Consider the following 20066-nt stretch of genomic DNA (forward strand, 5'->3'; position numbering starts at 1 on the left):
CTAGGCTGACCTCACATTTCCAGGGGGGTGAAAAAATATCAGAGCTCAGGTGGCATTGATTTATTATATTCCTCCTACCTTCTCCTGCTCATAAGTAGCAGGGTCCTGGCATCTGTCCCGTGCTGCTAATGGAGAGCTGACTTGGAATCCAATTAACTCCTCCACCCCTGAGATACTTTTGGATCCATTAAATGAAAGGAACAAACCACACGTATACGATGTCACCATTAACTTATCATGGACAAAGGGGGATGGATTCAAACAGAAAAAGAGCAGTGTTAAATTGGATATTAGGAAAAACATTCTTCTCTGTGAGGGTGGTGAGGCCCTGGCACAGGTTGCCCAGAGAAGCTGTGGCTGCCCCATCCCTGGCAGTGTCCAAGGCCAGGTTGGATGGGGCTTGGAGCAGCCTGGGATAGTGGAAGGTGTCAGGGAGCCAAGCCAGAACTGGATGAGCTTTAAGGTCCCTCCCAGGATTCTGTGATTCCATGTGTCAGTGTGGTGCTATAATTTAAAGCCCGAGAGCCTGAAGAATGGATGACATACCTTGCTAAACCTTACAGTGCCCGTGTTCCAGGTATGTTTGGCAGTCTGGTGGTACCTCAATGGCACTGACCGAGTCCAGGCTTGATTAACGGGGGAGAAACCCTTTTTTCTCTCATAACAACAGGGACCTTGAACCGGGTTCCTCCTTCTCCAAACCGTGGCGACGCTTTCTCACCCTGACCACGGGAACCCCGTAGCATTTTTTTTTTTTTCCTCTCCTTTTCAAACCCAGGCTGCGCTGAGCCCCTCCCACCTCCGAGGAGCCCGGGAAAAGCCGGGTTCGGGGCGGTCCCGGGTTCGGGGCGGGCTGATGCCGCTGTGATGCCGGAGCCGTGGGCGGTGCCGGCGGTCGGGGCGAGCAGCACCGCCCGCCCCTGCGCAGCCATGAGGCTGTGCCGGCCCTTTGTTCCCGGGGGTCCGCGGCCGCCCATCCCGATGGCCGGGGCGGCTTGAGCCCGGCGGGAAGGGAGGAGGAGGAGGAGGAGGAGGAGGAGGAGGAGGAGGAGCTGTTCCCAGCAGGATGCGATGGGGAACTGCTGGGCGCAGTGGTGCTGCGGGCTGTTCTTCCGGAGGGACGCGGGCCGGCTGCAGCGCGGCGGAGGGTGAGCGGGGGGACCGCGGCTGCCCCTTTCCCCTCCCCGGGGCGGGGAGGTGCCGGCACAGCCCGGCCCCGCCTTCCCGGGGGCCCCCGAGGGGCAGGAGGGGGGTCACAGGGCTGCGGGGCGCACCCCAGACATCGCATCGCATCGCCCCCGCAGCCCCTCGCCCCTTCCCGCAGGGAGCCGCGGCATCCCGGGGGGATGGAGGTGGATGGAGGCGCCGGGGAGCCCGCCGGGCTCCGTGCGGTTTGTGCGGTCGGGGGTAATGCACTTCCAGGGTAACCGGCTCCTCACCCCTTCCAGCAGTGTTGTTTTTCCGGCAGGAGACGCTTAGGAAGGTTTTTCGGGTCAGCTGCCGAAACCTGTGCAGGCGGCCGTGGTTTTGGGTGGAAAAACACCCGGTTTTTCTGCAAGGGGAGCTCGTCCGCTCTGTGAGTCAGAGGCTGAGGCGCTGTTGGGGTAAATCGGGAGCAGAAGGGTTCAGATGAACTCATATCTCTCGCAGAATGGTTGGAATGAACTCATGTCTCTTCATGTCTCTTGTAAATGTGTAACCCCGGTTTCATTCTGCAGCGGCCAGTCCATGGAAAAGAAGTGTGCAAACGGGAAGGAAATCCTACCTGTAAAAAAAAAAACTTGTTTTTGTTTTTTCCTATATACCAACCAGTATTTGATATCTACCTATTGCTTATTTTTGATGTGTTAGGATAGAAGTAGTTCTAGACAGACACACTGAGCATTTTTACACGCTGCAAAACCGTGGCCTCTTATTTCACATCGGCTCTGGCAGGCAAGTCTCACCTTCTCCTAAAAGGGCTTCAAGACAAGCTGCCTCTCAGAGAATTGGGTGAAAAACCAGGGCAGTGTGTGTAGAGGATACCTGCTTGTATTTTTAGTACCCTAGCAGAGGGTAGGAGAACATCTGAAATGCCTTGACAGCAGGCAGCACTTTCTCGTGTTCTGAAAAAAAAACAAGATAATGCTTGAAAGGTTCTTCCTCCACATGTGCTTTTTGCACAGTCTCCACTCACAGGCCAATACCCCAAGTCTGCAAATTACATTGCTACAAAATTATGCACATTTGGCTACTTCTGGAACAGCATAATGTAATAATGCAGCTTATCTACTTCAGGATTTTTTTCCTGAAGTAGATATTTTAATCACTCAGAGCCCTCCCCTCCCTCCCAGTTTCATTATTTTTAGATGTTCCAAGATTCGACTGCAAGAAATAAACTCCCAATTAAATAATTAAGTATAGAGTTTTTAACAAGTGTTTTGATAACCTGCAAGATTATAAGTTGCCTTGCTTGGAACTGTGCTTAAAATACATATATATATATATATATATATATATATGCAAGGAATGCTGTAAAGTTAGTCTCTCTAATAACTTCAGGTCCTTGAAGCTCGTGTGGTTGTGAGCTTGGAAATAATTTACCTAATGCCTGGTGCTGTAAAGTGTTCGTGCCACGTGTCCCAATTGCACTTGCCATGTAGTGCATGAGTTCAAGTGGCCTTTCCCCCCTGGTTTCAGAGCAGTGAATCCACTGGAAACGGTTCCTTAGTGGCAGGAAAGGTTGTGCAACAAGGAACGAGTGGGTTGTGCAACAAGTTGCCAGGGGAGACGTTCCCTAAACCGGCTTCCAAAGAAAAATGAGATGGAGATGAAATAGGATACGATTCAAATAATGCAGGCTTTGGCTGGTGTGTTGATTTTGTTATTGTGGAAGCAGGTGTTGGTTACAAGTACTGAACAATCTTTTGTGCAAGTGGAGAACTCCCTGAGGCCCTGGGTTTATTCCTGGTACCAGTCAGCACTTGCAACTGGAAACCCTGGTTTTCCAAACAGTTCGATGAAATGGATGTTGGACTGAAGTGTGTTGACTTTTGAGTGTTCTTCTGGATGATGGCCAAACCTCTCTGGCTGGGTGAAAATGTATTCACAGGTAACTTGATACTGGGTTGGGTTTTGTAGAGGACAGTGTTAACTGTCCTCCATAAAAGAATTAAAACAGGAAGAATTCTGACTAAAGAAGCAAGGAGGAGATGATTCCCTGTATAAAATTAGACAGTGAGTTTTTTGGGGGGTTTTTTTGGTAGTTGAAAAGTTTTTTCTTAACCTCTTTGTAGACATTTTTCTGAGGTGCAGCCTTGTAGCTGTGCCAAGGTGTGTTGTTGAACACTGATGTTGTACAGGGTGCTTGGAAAGAGTTAAGTGCCGTGACGAGCAACAGCATTTTCAGAAATGGCCTGAAATCGTGTTTTTCGAGGGGAAAAAAAAATGTATTAAAGGGATTGCAGAACACGCTGACAGTCTGTAAATGTCAAGTCCAGCATCTTGATAAATGATTTCATCTCGTGAGGGTTTTAGTTTTTTCTCCAGTTCTACAGAAAATGTTTACATTTTCTGTAGAGGCTTTTGCCTCTTTCCACTGTGGTAGCGACAGCGAGCTCAGGTTAACGAGTCAATTTGTTGAACACCTGAAGATTTTGTGGTTATTTTATACTTCCTTAAGCATATTTTAAAAGCTGTTTTAAACTCTCGGGCTCATTTTCCTTCTGCTGTGTATTGAAGAGTCTTCTGTAGTGTAACTGCCAACTTCTTTTTCCAGATCCAAGTATTTTAGAACATGTTCAACAGGAGAACACTTCACTATAGAGGTGAGTGCTTACAATTTATAGTGATGCAAGAAAAAGTGGGAAAAGCTGAATCCCAGCAATGCCCTTTAACACTTTTTGCAGTTTATGAACACTGAAACATTCTGGGTTATTCACTGGGTGACATACAGTGGTCCTTACAGCACCTCAGAACATTAATACATCATCTCTCTTGCATCTGTTATTTGGAAAAAAGAGAAGTATCTGTTATGATCTGAGACTCATCACATCTGATACACATTCCATAGTCTGCCTGTTGCATCTGTCACCTCTGCTGTGTTGGGAGTGATTTTTCTGCTTGTCTCAAGTGCAGAATATTTAGTTCTTGACTGCAGGATCATGAATCAGATTGTACAGGCAGAACCTGATGGGGTTCCCTTACAGTTTGTTCGCTACGGGGGGTCCTTTCTCGGCCTCCAAATTTCCCCCCTTTTTGCCCAGGGGAGTGTGAGGTTAATTTGCATTAAGTTGAGATTCTTGGAATAATAACCTGGTTTATTTTCTGTGAGTGTTCTGTATGGTCTGGAAGTCCTGGGCCGTTCAGATTGCCCCCGTTACTGGGGATAACATTAATTACTGAAATTAATGCTTTCAAGAAAGGGGGCAGATGTACGTGGTGGAGGATTCCTGTTTTGGTGGACAACTTCCAGTTGTGAGAGGCTGTTCCTGCTGCAGAAATAGCATGGGGAAAAGAAGGTTTTGTTCTCCTCCCGGATTTTTAGGTCAATAAGGAGGTACTTGCTGTAGGTACTGACCTGACTAAATTTAAGATGACTGTACTAAGAACAGTACAGATAATTTCTGTTTGCTTATTTTTTAATGTGATAGCTGAGCTTCTGCTGGGCAGGTTTGTGCAGCTTAGAATGCTTTGGTTTTTAATTTGGACTCTTCTCCTTTTGGGAGAATGTAATATTTAAGAAAAGAAACATTGGTAAGAAGGCAGGTCCTACTCTGAAAGTAATAATTCCTCTAAAATTAGAGACTTTCATAAATGCTGTTACAGTCCCACTCATCATCGGAGTGTTTTAAATTTATTTCAAATTTATGTTTTAAAAAGACAAATGACACGTGTAATCATATTTGCTGTATGTCTGTAGTGGCTTGTTATATTGAATTGTAAAGATTATTTCCTTTCTTTTTTCTCTGCAGTTTGAGAACCTCGTGGAAAGTGATGAGGTGGGTACCTGGAGAACCCTGGGAAACCTCAGATAATCCTTAAAAGTGGTTCCAAGATGTGAATCTTCCTCCCACTGTGTTCTTGACTTATATCACAGGGGGTTTTATCCTTCAAGTTTTCCTTGCTCTGGGAATGAGTATTTAACAGTGTGGATGAAGATCTAAGAGAAGAGATTTTTTTTTGGGGGGGGGGGAATATGGGAAGTAACTCTTTCAGGAAGAGAGCACTGTGGACTTTGGGAAGGCAAAAAGAAGAAGGGGGGGGAAAAGTGTGTTTGGGAAGACTTAAAGCAGAATTTGCTCCTGGTATAACTCCTGTGTAAAACTCAGCCAAGGGCTCTCTGCCTGAGAGCATAAATGGACCTGGGTTGCTTGACTAAGGAAATTTTTGGGAATGCTCTGTCTTTCCAATTATGGATAAACTGGCTGAACTTGACCTTAAAACTTCACTCCCAAAAGTTTAACACAGCCTGTTGATGGGCAGGGCACACATCACGTTTTCAATGTATTTAAAAACACGAGGACTAATAGTTTGGTTCCTGAAATACACCACCAGAATATTTATTTTCAGTTGGATGTACTTCCTTGTTTCACTTAGTCAGCCACTTCAGTTGATTGCATAGCAAGATTATTTTTAATTCCAAATTAAAACTGCATTTTCCCCCCTTAATTGTAGATTCAATATATGGGAGAAACTGTGATTTCACATTGGTGGTTTTTTTTTTAATTTTAACAGGGAGAAAGCCCAGGAAGCAGTCACAGGTAAGACTTGGAGGTTCAGGACCTCCCCTTCCCTCTGCTTCCCCTCTGTGATAAACAAAATGAAGTAAGGGACAAACAAGGGATGAAAACAAGTAAGGAAAAAGTGAGATTTATACTGCAATGATAGTAATTGTTCTCTTCCAGTAGTTCTCTTAGCAAAGGTTTTGAAAAGATGCTTCCCATAAAGATATAAATAATATATATATATATTGTAATAATAAGGAGAGACAGCACTGCCCTGAGCAAACTGGAACTTTGGAACTCTGTTCCCAGGAGGAACAGCTCGTTGGATCTGCATTGAAGGGCCAGTCAGGAATGACCACATGGATATGTTAAAGAGCAAATTAGGCTTGTCATGCATGAATTATAGATGGAGCCTTTCTGTGTTTCTCCCCTGCTTTCAGACCTCTGACCGAGGAAGAAATTGCTGACTTGAAAGAGAGACACTACGACTCCATTGCTGAAAAGCAGAGAGTTGTTGACCTGAAGCTTCAGTCAGAGGTGAGTGGTTACAATGACTAGTCCAGTAGGGATGGGTTTCCTTTTCAAAAAAAGTTAAAATCAACCATGAACCGCCAGGAGAGTCCACGAAACAACTGGATTTCGTTCAGCAGTCGGTATTTTTTTAGTGTCCATAACCACAGGTGGCTTCTTTTTAATAATACCCTCTTAGCTGAAAAATGGAATGAACAGTCCAGGTCTCTGACCAGGATCTGTTAAATTTAACCTTTTTTTTTTTTTTTTTTTTTTAATGGGGAATATTCTTGATTCAACTTTTTCTTGGGCTCAGTTTTTTCCACAACTTTTCTTAAGGAAAAAAAAAAAAACCACCACATAATTAGTTGTTTTATTTTACTGTTGCAGCAGTTAATGGGATATAATGTGGGATATAATGTAGGACTCGAATGGTTTTTAAACAAATGCCAATAAATTATGGAAGTGAAAAGATTGAAATCTTTCAGTGTGCAGTTGATAATAAAAAAAACCAAGCACTTAGAGCAATTCACTAATAATGTTTACTCAACAGTTACCTAAATTTCTTGGGAGGTTTGGGGTGTGGGGAGAAGCTGTTAAATTCACTTAATGTTTTAGCTGTAGTCGATTTTGTTTTATTTTTTTGCTTTCTAGCTGCTTTTCTTTTTTTGTTTTATTGCACTTATGGCTTTATTGCTAGGAAGATAGATAGGTTCTGCTTTTGTTAACCATTACTGTTTTGTTCATATACAGTTAGCCTTACAAGAGGAGAAGTTAAGACTAGAAGAGGAGGCTTTATATGCTGCACAACGTGAAGCAGCCAGGGCAGCAAAGCAGAAAAAGCTCTTGGAGGTGAGGGGGAAAAAAAAGACCCCAATATATATATCTCAGAGCCTCTGTTCTCTTCCCATGTATGCAGTATTCCCTAATAAATATCCTTCCCCATCTCAGGGAAACTAATGAGGGAATGGCTTTGGCCTGTAAAGTAGAGAAAGAAATGCAAGGTTTGAAAGTACAGCTGGTTGGAGCAGCTGAAAAATCACCAGAATTGTTTGAAACAGCTTCTGTCGCCGAGTATAGATTTTGAATGGGTTACAATTTTAATCTATAATTATCTTCACACACTCCTTACATAATATGTAGAAGTCACTGATCTTAAATGCAAAACGATCCCTGATGGTTTTCTGGTTAAAAAAACACCCCGGAAGTTAAGCACATGTTGTATCATTTAGACTTGTAAAAATGTACTTTATATATTTGGGCACTTAATTGTCCCTGATCTCTGTGGTTTGTGTTGACCCTGCTTTAGAGTTTTCATCTAATATTTATGTCACTAAGTATGGCTCTCATTTCGCATTTCTCTGTCTCTCCTCTTGCCATTTGGTGTGGGAGGGTTAATTCTTTCTTTCTGACCTTTTTGCCTGCCTTTTTTTTTTTTTTTGACAACACTTTTGGTCTATATAAAGCCAGCAAAAGTAGATTTTTTTTTTTTCTTTAATGGCATTAACTGGTTTTTGTAGAAGTTCTGTGCAAGAAGTGCTGTTTTTCTTGTCTTTCACTATTTTTAAGATACGCTCCTTTTAGTCAGGACCTCAGATAGAAGGGATTATAGAGATTTTAATTTCCTCTTCGTGTAAAATTAGTACCACTTATCTCCTGAACCAACCAACCCCTCAAAAGCCATCAGGATTATGTGGATTTCTAAGGAAGCATTTTTGTATAGATACCCATCAAGCACTTAGCCCTTCTAGATGAACCAGCAGCTATTTTTGAATGCATCACTCATCTCTCTGCTGTTTGTGGGCACAAATGGGAAAGTGGCTTCTTCCTTGGAAGTCTGGCCTCCTTTAAAACTCATTTGCCTTGCTGATGGTGCCCTACTAAATGTCAGGGTCTGTAACAGCAGGGAATGTTAATATATGTGTGTCCTGGAACTGGCAGTGCTGGATATTGGCACGTGACCTGGCAAAATGGGGAGATAATTTAAATTGGATGTTATGTGGGTATATAAATCCTATAAGAAAATTGTTGCATGTGTCAGTAATCGATTTTGACAGACTTGTTGGCTGGGTTGGTGCCAAATTTCTGTCTCTTTTCTCCATGTCTTCTCACCTAAAAACCACCATAATGTGACATTTCTACTTCTATGCTTATCGTTTCCGCACTGGTTTCAACCTGCAATTGTTATTATTATTTAAATATCCAAGATGGAAAGTGTGCTAAAACCCAAAGCTACCATCATCTTGGGACTGAAAAAATACCATATCCAGTGCAGTTACCTCACCACACTATTTACCCAGCAAAGAGCAAGTCTTAGATGGAGCTGACATTGAAAATTCTGGTTTCTTTACCCCTGCTTTTCTTCGGCAGGGACAGATCCATTGAGGCTGAGAATAGATTTTTCAGTCACTAGATACATCAGACTTGTCTCTAAAACTAGCACATTCAGTTTTATCACAGTCTTTGTCCTAATCACTGAACAATTACTGTTCCTTAAGTGATTTACCTTGAGTCTGAGAGTTTCTGTGCCTGCTTTTTTTATGCTCCCGTTTTTCCAAGGCAGGAAAAAAGAAACTTGAGACAACTTCAGTGGTTTAAACCCCCCCAAAACTTAAACAGAACCCTACTTCCATGTCTGCTGTTCCTCTAGGAACTTAAAAATAAAGGCCCTGATGGCCTGTCTTGCATTTTTCATTCTGGTTTTGCCCAGTGCATGCCATGAAAGCTTTGAGTGTCGAGTTATTAATCCTTTTGGCCCAGCAAGGCAGCAAAGCTGTTATTAATATGGATGAGGCACTTAGTGCTGAGGAAATGGGATAAAAGGATTTGTAGGGAATATTTCTCTATAATAGAGTGACTATCAGACATCAGCCAGGTGTCAGCTGTGAGCTGAAAATACCTGTGGCTTAAGGAGAGAAGACAAGAGGGGAAAAAAAAAAAAGACAGGTGCAGTCATGACTGAGGGGGTTCTAAAAACTGATGTTTGGGGTTTTTTTTTTTGGGGGGGGGATGCATTTAAAATAGGTTTCTTGAGAGCTCTGTTTTGAGTGTGTAACTCTTGAGTGATTGCATTCAGCTTTTTCAACAATGTACTTCTCTTGATAGCAACGCAGGCAGCAAAGGATAACTCAGAGAGCACATGCTGTAAATAATGGAGAGTTTCAGAGGTAAGAGATCACATTTTGTTCATGATAACTGAGAACCTTGACTGTTTCTACTCCTGCCCTTCATCTGCAAAGTTAAGAGGGGAGTTTGCATCCATTCTGGTTTTCACTGGGGTTATTTAAAACTGAACCTGCTCCCAGCTACTGATACATATATGCCCACAAAATCTAGTACTTTGTATTAAAAAGGTGTTTATATGTGAAGTCTCAGCTAATATAAAAATCTTTTATTATTCAGAACCCTGCTGGAAATACCCAGTAGAGATACACTAATTGAATGGTTTATGCAGTCTGCCTGTTTCTTCGTTAATATTATTAATTCTCTTCACTGCCACCTTCTGTGTTCGATGTTGGGGGGGGAAAAAAACCAACCAACCAACCAACAAAAAAAACCTCAGAAAAATTTCCTGTGGGATGGTGCTCGAGTTTAGACAAAAAATGTTAAAATCCAACACCTGTTTTTACATGGAAGAGAAGGGGGCTAGAAAGGGTTTTCAGTTAGGGAAGTGCTGTTAGAAAAGGAGCTGGGAAAACTGAGGTTTTATGGTGTGAGTAGGAACTAGCCAGATTTTAAAAACGAAGGACTGGAGGAGCAGGATTCGGATTAATTAGTTAAAAAATGAATTGAAAATTAGGGAGATTTTACCTACAGTGATGAAGAGAGGGGAAGAGTTTTTGAGATGAAAGTTAATTCATTTTTAGCTGAAAATACTACCAAAAATTGAGCAGAAGCACAGACTGGGAGTGGATGTGATGAATAAGAACAGAAAAGCATTTTCTAGATCCTTTTATGAAGAATTTAGTTCAAGGTGTATGTGCTTTGTAGCACAGAGCTGGGGGGCACGTGGATTGACATTTTTTAGGGCATCCTTAGAGGTTCAGAAAGCTAAAGAACTGTGCATTGTTCTTCCAGCTCTGTGGCAGAGGAGGATCTCGATCCTTTCTTAAGGAACACAAAATTCCAGTACGAAGCTTTTCGAAGCAGCAGTAAGTCTTCCCTTCCTTATGCCTGCCTTAAAATACTCTGAGGAGCACAGAGTGCTGTTTCTTTTTCTAGATAAACATAATTTATTTTTTTATATATATAAATTGTGTATGCACAGATCTGTATTAAACAATCTGACAGGTCTTTTTATCTGAGGGATAGAAAATAGAGGTGAACTTTCCCTGTCAAACCTGTGTATTATTAAAGATGCAGATGTGTGTTTGCAGCTTTTTTTTTTAAACCATCTCTTAGCAAAGCAGTTAGAATCATAATAATGGTTAGTTTTTTTTCCTAATGCAGCACAAGAGGGAATTTGGTTGCCTGTATTCAAAAATTCCACTAACAGTTTAGAGGAAAGCGATTTTATAAACTTTTATCCCCAAACTGTGATGACAGTACAACGATCACTAAGAAATTGGAGGAGTGATGGCAATTCTTGAGGAAATATTGCCAGTAGTTTGTTCTTCTGGGGGGAGAGGGTTGATTTTTGGGGCTTTTTTTTTACAGGTCTTCATACAAGTCCAGCTGACAGCTTATTAAATTCCTCTCTGGTTCTAATTAGATAATCTCCTAGTGAAGATGACTATTAAAAATCTACTGATGATGCTTTGAAGTGAAGTGCCTTTTCCAGCGTTCCTGAGGTTTAAAGGGCCGCAAAGCACAATAAAAAGCTTAATTTAATGGTTTGCTTTTGCATATTGAGCCTCGAATTCAAGTCTGGTTATGGATTAAAAAGAACATTTTACTTTGTTTTCCGTAGGGCTCTCCTCTGATGCCACAGTGCTGACACCCAACACAGAGAGCAGCTGTGACTTAATGACCAAAACCAAGTCAGTGAGTGGGAACGACGACAGCACCTCCTTAGATTTAGAGTGGGAAGATGAAGAAGGTATTTATGACTTCAGGTTCATTCTGAATGTATAAGTTACAAACCTTGACAGTTTACAAACTGTGTCGATCGTAAATCTGTGGTTTTTCCAAGGGGAGGGTGATTTAAAACTTAATGCAATTTCTGGCCCAGTCTGGAATTGTTAAACTGTGAATTATTTTTACCGAGAGAATTCCTTATTTTGATAAATGTGGACGTGGCCCCAGTAAATAAATGAATTTATCTGGGTCCTTTAGTATCCCAACAAAACAAATGGCAGAGAAATGCTGCCCTCTGGCGAGCCAGGAGCAGGAGGAACAATTTATTCTTTTAAAATGTGGAAGTTGGTCAGGAGTCTTGGCTGAACTATTTTGGGAAAAACCCTAGTTACTTTTACTGTAACTTTTACTGGGAACTCAGATCTATGTTCCAGTGAATATCCCAGCTGTCCTCACTGCTGCTGCTGTGTGTTACAGGTGCTTTCTGTTTTATTTAGTAAACCTGCAAAAGCTCTTGTCATATTCCCAAGTTTATCCAAAATGTTGAGACCTTGACTCCTGAAAAGCTCACCAAAAATCAGGATTTCTTTGAGCCAATGCATAGCTGATTTTTTTTTTTTCTTGCTTTAATACACTGTTTCTGACAATCTTTGTGTAGGTTAAATGTTTAGCACTGTATCTTATACTATTATTTAGCTGCTTGGAGAGACCCATGGAACATGAACATAAAATCTGTAATTGGAGTCTGATGAAGGGAAAAATTTATCTCTTTTTTTTTTCCTGTGGCCCCCCCCCCCAAAGTTGTGGGTTTCAGTTGCAATATGTAACTTTTTAATAATAATTAGTTACTCCAGATTTAAAAGGGGAGTTTATTTAGGAACGTACAAGGATTGCAGTGAACAAGGGGAGGATTTAGGGTGGTTTTTAACAGAATCTTGGATGTCTTTGGGCACTACTGAGAGCAACATTTTGCCTTATTTTGTGTGAAATTAAATACACACACATCTGAAATAAGCTCCAGACTAACTGAAGACCTTTCCTAGACCCATGAAGCCAAATTTTAGCTGGGCTGCTTTTTCTAGCAGGAACATAAAGGTAATTCCCTCAAAAACGGTGTTTCACGCAAACGTGCCTTAAATCCCAGGGATGAACCGGATGATCCCGATGCGGGAACGCTCCAAGACGGAGGAAGACATCCTCAGGGCAGCCCTGAAATTCAACAGCAGGAAGACAGGGAGCCACCCAGCCTCGGCCTCCGACGATTCCAACGGCTTGGAGTGGGAGAATGACTTTGTCAGCGCCGAGATGGACGACAACGGCAACTCCGAGTACGCCGGCTTCGTCAATCCCGTCCTGGAACTGTCGGCGTCGGACGCGAGGCTCTCGGAGTCCGACCACCAGGACAGATAGTGACACTGCACCTCTGCCGTGTCCAAATGTGACCAGATGTCACATCTGTGACCAAATGTTGGAAAGGGAAAGAGAATGTACAAAGCCACTTTGCTCTTTTGTAACCCGCTTCCCTTTTTCTTATACATGGATCAGCAAGGAACGGGAATGACTTGCTACCTGAATGAGTTCAGAATTAAGTGCAATTTTATCACCTACCTTCTCGACTTTTGTGAAAACTGGGATGGTTCTGTTGTGTATATTTCCGGGTATCTGGATTTAATATGAAATTATCTGCACTAATTGAAGCTTCGTGGCTTGACATATCTGTATATTTTAACTTGCCTTTTTTTTTTTTTTTCCTCTCGGTGTTTATACTGATTTTTGTTTTTTAAAATTCATCGTTGGCCTAATATTTATGTCAGAAAGTCTTATATAATTTATGTAATACTTGAATATAGAAAAAGAATTTTAAAAATTTTTTTTATTTCCAGTCTGTGCTTTTTGACTTGCTCTTCAGCTGTTTTAGAGGGCGCAGCAAGAGCTGCAAAACAAATTTGACACGTGGCAATTTGCAGACATTTTCCTGTTAGGCTTAAAAGTCTTCCTAGCCTTGTTTTGTCCTTTTCCCATTAATTTTATTTTTTTTTTTTTAAATTATTTTATGCTAAGCACGGTTAACCTCAATGAACGTAGTAAAAATCATCAGGGTAGGTAAGATATTGTCTTGTATAATATGCCAGACTTCAGTAAGCGTGTGCTAGATAGAAAAACGAAAATAAAATTAAAATATAAATTCTTCATGTGTCAATAAACTGGCAAATTTTAACCAGTATCTAGTAGAGAACTGGGAGGACCAAAGTCTTGATTTCCCTGCCCCTCCACTGCAGACCAACATCTGTTGCTGCAGGGTCCTTAAAATTCTTCAGTTGTGGAAAATTTATAATTCAACTGGACTGGAACAATTATTGGAATCAACGCTCTGTGAGCAAACTGGGGGAGGGACGAGAAGAACGAGGACCTAAAGACTGAATTTCTATCTCTGCATTTTAAAAAGAAAAGAAAAAAAGCTGATGTTTTAACAGTGTGTTTAAGTGCTCTGCCTTTCCTGTGCCTCTAAACTGGATGGTCAATCCTGCAAATATGGGCTGAAATTCAAGGAGGTCTCAGTGACTGCACATCTGGTGTCAAGTGCTGTGTGGTCTCCCCTGATATTTCAAGTTATACTTTTTAAAAAAAAAAAAAAAAAAAAAAAAAAGATGACTTGTAGATCTCAAGCTTTCCCCAAAGTTTCAAAGTAAAGCCATTCTACTCTGCTGTTATTTTGTGTAGCTGTTTTGTTTTTCCCATGGAGAAAAAGAGGGCAATGGGGGTGTAACTTCACTGTTGTGGAGCAGAAGGAACACGCTTTGAGAAGTAATAAACCACCACCACCATCATCATCATCATCATCATCATCATCACTGAATTTGTTGGTGAAAGTCGTGGCGCTGGTTTAAATAATCCGAGACTACACAGAATATCTGGGACATTACAGTGTGGATAGGGAACTGCACACTTGGATTAAATACATACAAACAACATGAAAGAACAGAGAAATCCTGCTGGTGACATTCCACCTCTTGATTTCAGCGGTAGCCATGTCTCTGAAAACACTTTAATGTTGTTATTTATGTTTGCAATGCCTGTAAAACGAGCTTTAAAAGTTTGTACACACCAACTGTATATTTTGGGTTTGGCGTAAGCTACTGCCATGTGACTTCTCCTGGACAATTATTTGTATAATATATTCCTGCTGGGAAGGAAGGCAACTTCCTCAACATGTAAATAACACGGGTTTTTTTTACCTGCTGGATGGAGCTGTCGCCTCCTCTGCGCTGGTCACTCCTTTCCCTGGCCACGAGTGACCACGAGCCTTGCCCTGCCCATGCCTTGAGGAAGTCCATTAGCTGACAGTCCTGCTCTTAGGATGAACAGTGACCTAGGAAAAAGAAAGCAGCTTTTTCTGTGATGGGCATGTTCTGCAGCCAGGGTTAATAACATTTTCAGGGCTCAGCGCACCTTTTGGTGCTGAGTGACTTTGGAAATGACGCTGGGTGTTTGTGGATATTTAAGAAACGGAGAGATTCTGTGAACAGCTCACTGTAGAATGCAGATCTGTACAAATTTAAAGGTCATTAAAATTTTCACTCAGTCTTAATGCTTGGCAGTGTGCTGTCTGTTGCTGGGGTTTTTGGGCTGCCAAAAAAAAAAAAAAAAAAGAAAAAAAAAAGCACCGTGTGAAGGCGAATTGTTAAAAACATTAACCAAAATTACCTGTGCATCAGCTCACTGAGGAAGGTTTTAAGAAATGATGGGCTGTGTCCTTAACTCCTGAATCCCACAAGCATCCCTTCTGTTTTGGAAGGGAAGCCCCAACCAAGTGGCAGTAACAGAGAACCTGAGGAATTTTGGAGCGTGGAGCCCTTCTCCTGTTGGAAATGAGCAGCTGTACCCTCATACTTCAAAGGTAAAATAACATTCCTTGTTTAAAATAACTTCTGCTGGTCACATCAACATAGTGATAGGATTCATTTTTTAATGCATGTTTTAGGTGCTCTTACCCCAAGTAAATATAGTTGTAGAAATTATTGTTGCTTGGAAACCAGTAAATAGCTGGGGGTTTGTTTCCATGCCAAAGGTGTTCTCCTGGTTCCTGGAGATGTGCCTAAGGAATGCTCTGCTCTGGCTCCAAATCTGCTGAGGCTCAGTGCTCTGAACTGTGCAGACCAGACAGAAGATTCTTCTCAGGTTAAGTGCTGTTTGTAGATGCTTCTGTTTATATATTGCCTTGAGAATTTCAGGTTGGGGTTGTCACTTCTTGTTTAGGGTAACAGCCCAAAAATGGTGAGCAATTAATATGATCAGTGCCATGGGTTTGATGTCCTGTGTGACAGAGCCAGTGAACAGAAACTGGATTAACCCCACTTAACGATACTACGAGCAACCTGTCTTTTAAGCCCAGAGAAGTACAAAAGGAGGACTGTAAAAATTAAGTATGACCACAGCCTAGTTCCAAGAGTGGAAAAGATGGGAACAAGGTGTTTTTTGGCAAGGATGAGATGAACAGGCAAATCCTACATAAGCCTGTGTTTGAGTTTCGTTGCCTCTCCCATAAACTTTTTCTCGCTTGTGGTTGGTTGCCTTAATCTCAGCTGTTCCTCCTCTCAGCTATAATTATGGTTTTCTTGGAATGATTAATGCTGGAATGCATCCTAATATTTAGGGATGATAAGATGGGTAACTCCTATGTATGATCTGATTCTTTCCAGTGTGTCTTTCAAGCAAACTAAAATACCTGGGGGGGGGGGGGTGAAGTGCCAATGAAAAGCTGAGCCCCTGACAAAGCAAAACTTCACTGAAACAACGTGAAAAATACTTAGAAATATTTGGGGTGGGAGGTAGTAGAGGTAGGAAACTAGTGACTCTTACCTTGGTGCAATGGCACTTTTGGAAAGCCCAGAGCAGTGCCAGTGAAAATTTCTTTTCTGGAAATAATTTTACTCCCCGTAAATTCCTTTTAGATCGTAGTTGTAAAATACAGCAAATCCTTACTAGGCAACCAAATGCTTTTTATTAAGAAATTTACCTGGGTTTTTATGTACTGTGATCACTGTCGCTGCATGTTTGTTTACATCACAAGCAAAAGCAGTTAACTTGCAAAAAATACAGATTTGATTTCATTTTAAAAAACGAGAGAGAGAAAAAAATCTTGCTGTGAAGTTAATAAAAACAAACTCAAAAGGACTTTGCTGACAAAACGTTTCTAGGTTGCAAAATTCGGGAAGTTACAACCTAGGCTTGCAAATACTGTTTGGAATTCCACGTCAAAAGCAAAGTACAACAAATGCAGTGAGGAATTATGTCCCTCCTTAGCTGGGACCAAAACCACGTTGTGCACGCTCTGTGTTAATAATAATGCCTGTTAAACATCCCTTCAAGGCACGTGGTCACAGTTCTGGAATGGAACCTGCTGCCCTGGATTTGAGTGGCCCCCTGTCTCCCACAGGCAAACTGGTGAGCAGAGAGCACTTATGGCCCTGTGAAGGCAGTGCCAGGAATCTGTTCTTGTCTGGAACAAAGTATGTTCTGGAATGCCCGTGCTGAAAACACCAAGTAAGAAGGGCTGATGTGCAGGGGTGAGAACCACCAGGAATACTGGACTGAGGTGACAGCCTTCCATGCTGGAAGCTGTGCAGGCTGCAAAATCTGATCCAGCCTCCTCCTCCTTGCTAGCACGGCTCGTTTTCATCCATCTCTGTGGGGCTTTTGTCTTGGCAAAGGAAAATGGAAGAAGAAATGCCACTCTCGGGTACCGGCTGCAGGGATGGCAGGGATCTCTCCTGTAAGATTGGCGCTTCGGCCAAGTGCAGGTGAGTCTCAAAATAATCCACGGACTCCCCTTCCTGGGTCTCTGCCAAGATCTGGTAGTCCCCAAAACAGATGACGCACCTCCAGGGCAGGTCGACTTTGTTCAGGTAACCCAGTTCCGTCTGGTTCACGGTCAGTTTTGCCCTCTTGCTCAAGTTCTTGATCTCGAAGCAGCATTCCGAGCTGTGGAGCTTCCTGTAGAACTGCAGGGAGAACTGGATGCGGGAGACACGAGCGTCCATCAGGCTGTAACGGCAGACGCTGGAATCGCGGCCGAACTTGGCCGTTTCGTCCGCCCTGACCTGCTCTCGCCTGCAGAAGTTCAGGCAGCGGAACATCATCTTCTCCCCTTGGCAAGGGTGGTAAAAGGTCATGTGGAGGCACGGCACCGTTTCTTCCGTCTCGGCGTCTTCAAAGGAGCTCATGATGCAAAGAGTTCCTCGGAGAACAAGGGAGAGGTAAAAAAATCACCAGCATGAAATCACCGCGGAGCCAAACAAATCGTGGCATTAAAACACTTTGTGTGCTATTGTGTAGCAACTGGATAGAATTTATAGCAAATTGGCTGACAGTAAATGTGATGAAAGCACTGGAGCAAAGAAATGAGAGTTCAGAGCTCTGAGAAGCAGTGACTGACCGCTGCTGCCAACAAGCTCTTCGTGAGGATCTCACAGGTAGATTTATCTTTGCAAGAAATATGTCATTTAGGAGTAAGATTTACTTTATGGGCTTAAAATGGAGCAGTAAAATGGAGCAGGTAGTGTCTGTGCCTCTGTGCTCTGCTCTCGTTGCAGTCCTGTGACTAGAAGGTATCAAATTACTTTTACAACCAGTCTGTCTGTAGGCAGACATAATTCAAATATGTACAAAGCAACACCTTTGGCTCTTGGGTCAGAATTTACCTCTTGCATGAAACAAAACAGTGTTTGGAAGTGACTGCTCTGACAGTGTGTAAAGTGAACGCAACAGCTGGAGTATTCTCTAGACCTAAATGAGGAATTGTCACCAGCTCAAGGCATTTCCCCGTTGCCTGTTGGCAAATCCCAGCTATCCGATGCAGAACTAAAAATAAGTAACTTTTCCTGGCTTTGGTTGGTTTTGTGTGTGTTCTTTTAAGCATCTCACATGCAGCACAGAGATGACTGATTATGAATTAAATTCTGTTTCAAAGTCTCAGCGACTGCAGTGCATCCTAACAAAATGTGAGGCACCTAAGGGAAACACTGTGATCTGTTCCCCCACAAATGCAAGGCCAGTGCCTTCCTGCACTGAAACAGAGTCTAAAGAAAGAAAAGTCTTGGCACTTTGAGTAGGAACAAGAGAATGAGTTCCCAGTTACTCACCAGCAAAACATGTGAGCAGCCATTTAACTGGTTTCATACAGTGCAGATGTTTGTCACGTTTCTCCTGCTGGATTGCAAGGAGTTCCCAGTGTGTCTTAACGCAGATCTTGAGCTCTCTCAGTGCTCACAATTTAATCTGGGGGTTTTTATGAGTAGGTGATTCACCGCTGCAATTAAATGATGATTTGTGTTTTGTGATGATGGAGTTGACCTGTGTTTTTGGAGGCTTATTTACGCCACTGTACATAAACACCAAGCACAGTGAATGGCGGTGTGTCAGTGCATCGTTTTCTGTGTGAAAGCTCAAAACCACTTCCTTCTCCCACCTTTAATACAAAACCAGCAGCAGTTCTGACACTCAGTGTAGCTGAGCTTCCTTACTGAAGTAGACTACAGCAGTGCAGATGATGAGAGGAACAGAAAATTTCAAGCAGAGCTCACGTTAAAACGAACTAGGAAATGTCATCTGTGCTTTTGGCAGGAATACAGAGAGAGACACCCTGATGGCAGGTTATTCCTTTGCCATCTGTGAGACAAGCTGTGGTGCCACCAGCATCCATCCTTCCTCCTGGTAGATTCCTCAGCTCCGGTATGCTGGAAGCAGCTCTGTGAGCAGCAGGGACTGTGTCTGTGTCTAGTTCTGCCCTTTCCTGTTTTGCACCAATAAGGGGGTATTATATGAGGTCATTTCTGGTGAAAGGGGAAAACCGCCAAGTCCTTCTCAGTTCTTAGATCAGCCCACAGAGACAGTTTTCTGCCTCCAGACTTGGGCTGAATTTGATACCAACCTAAAAGCACGTTCTGCTTCAGCTATCATCTTTGTTACTTGGTTTCTGAAAAGCACCAGGGGTAGGCAAAACACAGGAATAGAAAGATACATTTTGAGAACTCTGGTGTGTACACAGATCAGCGCATAACACTGGCTTTACTCACGTGTTAATGATGAATTTTACAAATGGCTACATTTATTACGCAAGACCAGCCACCAGTTGCTCCAGCAGCACCCACAGACCCTGTTATCTACCTACCTATCTATCTATCTATCTATCTATCTATCTATCTATCTATCTATCTATCTATCTATCTATCTATCTATCTAATCTCGTGTACCACCTCAGGCATCTCCACCCCAGCTGGCCCCCGTCCCGCCCTAAAAGTTTATCGAGGTTGAACATACTTAACATACTACCACGTCATTGCTGAAGGAGGTTTTACTTACTGGAGCGCTTTGGACAGAAGTAAACTTTCTCCAGTTGAATCCGGGGGCTTCTCCCGCAGCTCCTCTCCCCGCTGTTCTCCCTCCGCACCTTCGTTCCAGACAAACGAACCGTGATCTCATCTCATCCCATCCTGTCCCGCGGTGAAGCGTCACCATCCCCGTTTCCAGAGGCAGGAGAACGCCGCGGAGCACTAAAGCGCACGGACCCCCGGAGCAGGGGGCTCGGTGCCGCCTCGCCAGCCCGCCATCCTCCCGACCGAACCCGCCGCCTCCATCGCCACCGCCCCAACACACCTCCGGTTCTACCCGCTGATCCATCCCGCCTCCTTCCTTCCTTCCTCCCTTCCTCCCTTCCCCTCACCTCCTCTCCTGCCGAGGGGTTCCAGCGGCTCCTCACGCCCGGTAATCCCCCCGCGGAGCCGGCGGGAAGCGCTGAGGCGGGAGGCGCTGAGGCGGGAAGGGCTGAGGGGGGCG

The 20066-nt window shown here is 43.0% G+C and overlaps 2 protein-coding genes across 6 annotated transcripts; one reads left to right on the forward strand and one right to left on the reverse strand.

The window, feature by feature from the left end:
• Window positions 1-1024: 1024 nt before the first annotated feature.
• On the forward strand, window positions 1025-14820 carry AP1AR (adaptor related protein complex 1 associated regulatory protein). 2 transcript variants are annotated; one of them, XM_027716764.2, is made up of 10 exons: window positions 1025-1148; window positions 3758-3806; window positions 4953-4979; window positions 5716-5741; window positions 6146-6242; window positions 6969-7067; window positions 9321-9382; window positions 10293-10366; window positions 11125-11253; window positions 12376-14820. In XM_027716764.2, the coding sequence occupies exons 1-10, from the start codon at window positions 1072-1074 to the stop codon at window positions 12639-12641; spliced, it is 906 nt and encodes a 301-aa protein (XP_027572565.1). In that variant the 5' UTR covers window positions 1025-1071; the 3' UTR covers window positions 12642-14820. The 2 variants fall into 2 exon arrangements, with proteins under 2 accessions (XP_027572565.1, XP_027572566.1); XM_027716765.2 differs by lacking the exon at window positions 6969-7067 and having other exon boundaries at window positions 1026-1148.
• TIFA (TRAF interacting protein with forkhead associated domain) lies at window positions 12989-20018 on the reverse strand. Of its 4 annotated transcripts, none has more exons than XM_039386594.1 (5): window positions 19954-20018; window positions 19593-19680; window positions 16249-17469; window positions 15224-15545; window positions 12989-14601 (listed from the first exon to the last, which is right to left on the reverse strand). In XM_039386594.1, the coding sequence occupies exon 3, from the start codon at window positions 17453-17455 to the stop codon at window positions 16892-16894; it is 564 nt and encodes a 187-aa protein (XP_039242528.1). In that variant the 5' UTR covers window positions 17456-17469; window positions 19593-19680; window positions 19954-20018; the 3' UTR covers window positions 12989-14601; window positions 15224-15545; window positions 16249-16891. The 4 variants fall into 4 exon arrangements, with proteins under 4 accessions (XP_039242528.1, XP_039242526.1, XP_039242525.1 ...); XM_039386592.1 differs by lacking the exon at window positions 19954-20018 and adding an exon at window positions 18374-18540 and having other exon boundaries at window positions 19593-19809; XM_039386591.1 differs by lacking the exons at window positions 19593-19680; window positions 19954-20018 and adding an exon at window positions 18374-19173.
• Between the last annotated feature and the right edge of the window lie 48 nt (window positions 20019-20066).

The sequence above is a fragment of the Pipra filicauda genome, unplaced genomic scaffold, assembly GCF_003945595.2.
Source record: "Pipra filicauda isolate LSUMZ 115617 unplaced genomic scaffold, ASM394559v2 scaffold495_size435866_pilon, whole genome shotgun sequence".
Lineage (NCBI taxonomy): Eukaryota > Metazoa > Chordata > Aves > Passeriformes > Pipridae > Pipra > Pipra filicauda.

Bases quoted from the DNA above. Each gene is read 5' to 3' on its own strand.
- AP1AR (XM_027716764.2), top strand. From the start codon at position 1,072: ATGGGGAACTGCTGGGCGCAGTGGTGCTGCGGGCTGTTCTTCCGGAGG. The intron at 3,807-4,952 runs GTGAGTGCTTAC...TTTTCTCTGCAG, and splicing joins GAGAACACTTCACTATAGAG to TTTGAGAACCTCGTGGAAAG. The intron at 6,243-6,968 runs GTGAGTGGTTAC...GTTCATATACAG, and splicing joins ACCTGAAGCTTCAGTCAGAG to TTAGCCTTACAAGAGGAGAA.
- TIFA (XM_039386592.1), bottom strand. From the start codon at position 18,410: ATGAAACCAGTTAAATGGCTGCTCACATGTTTTGCTG. The intron at 17,470-18,373 runs GTGAGTAACTGG...TTGTTCTCCGAG, and splicing joins GCTGCTCACATGTTTTGCTG to GAACTCTTTGCATCATGAGC.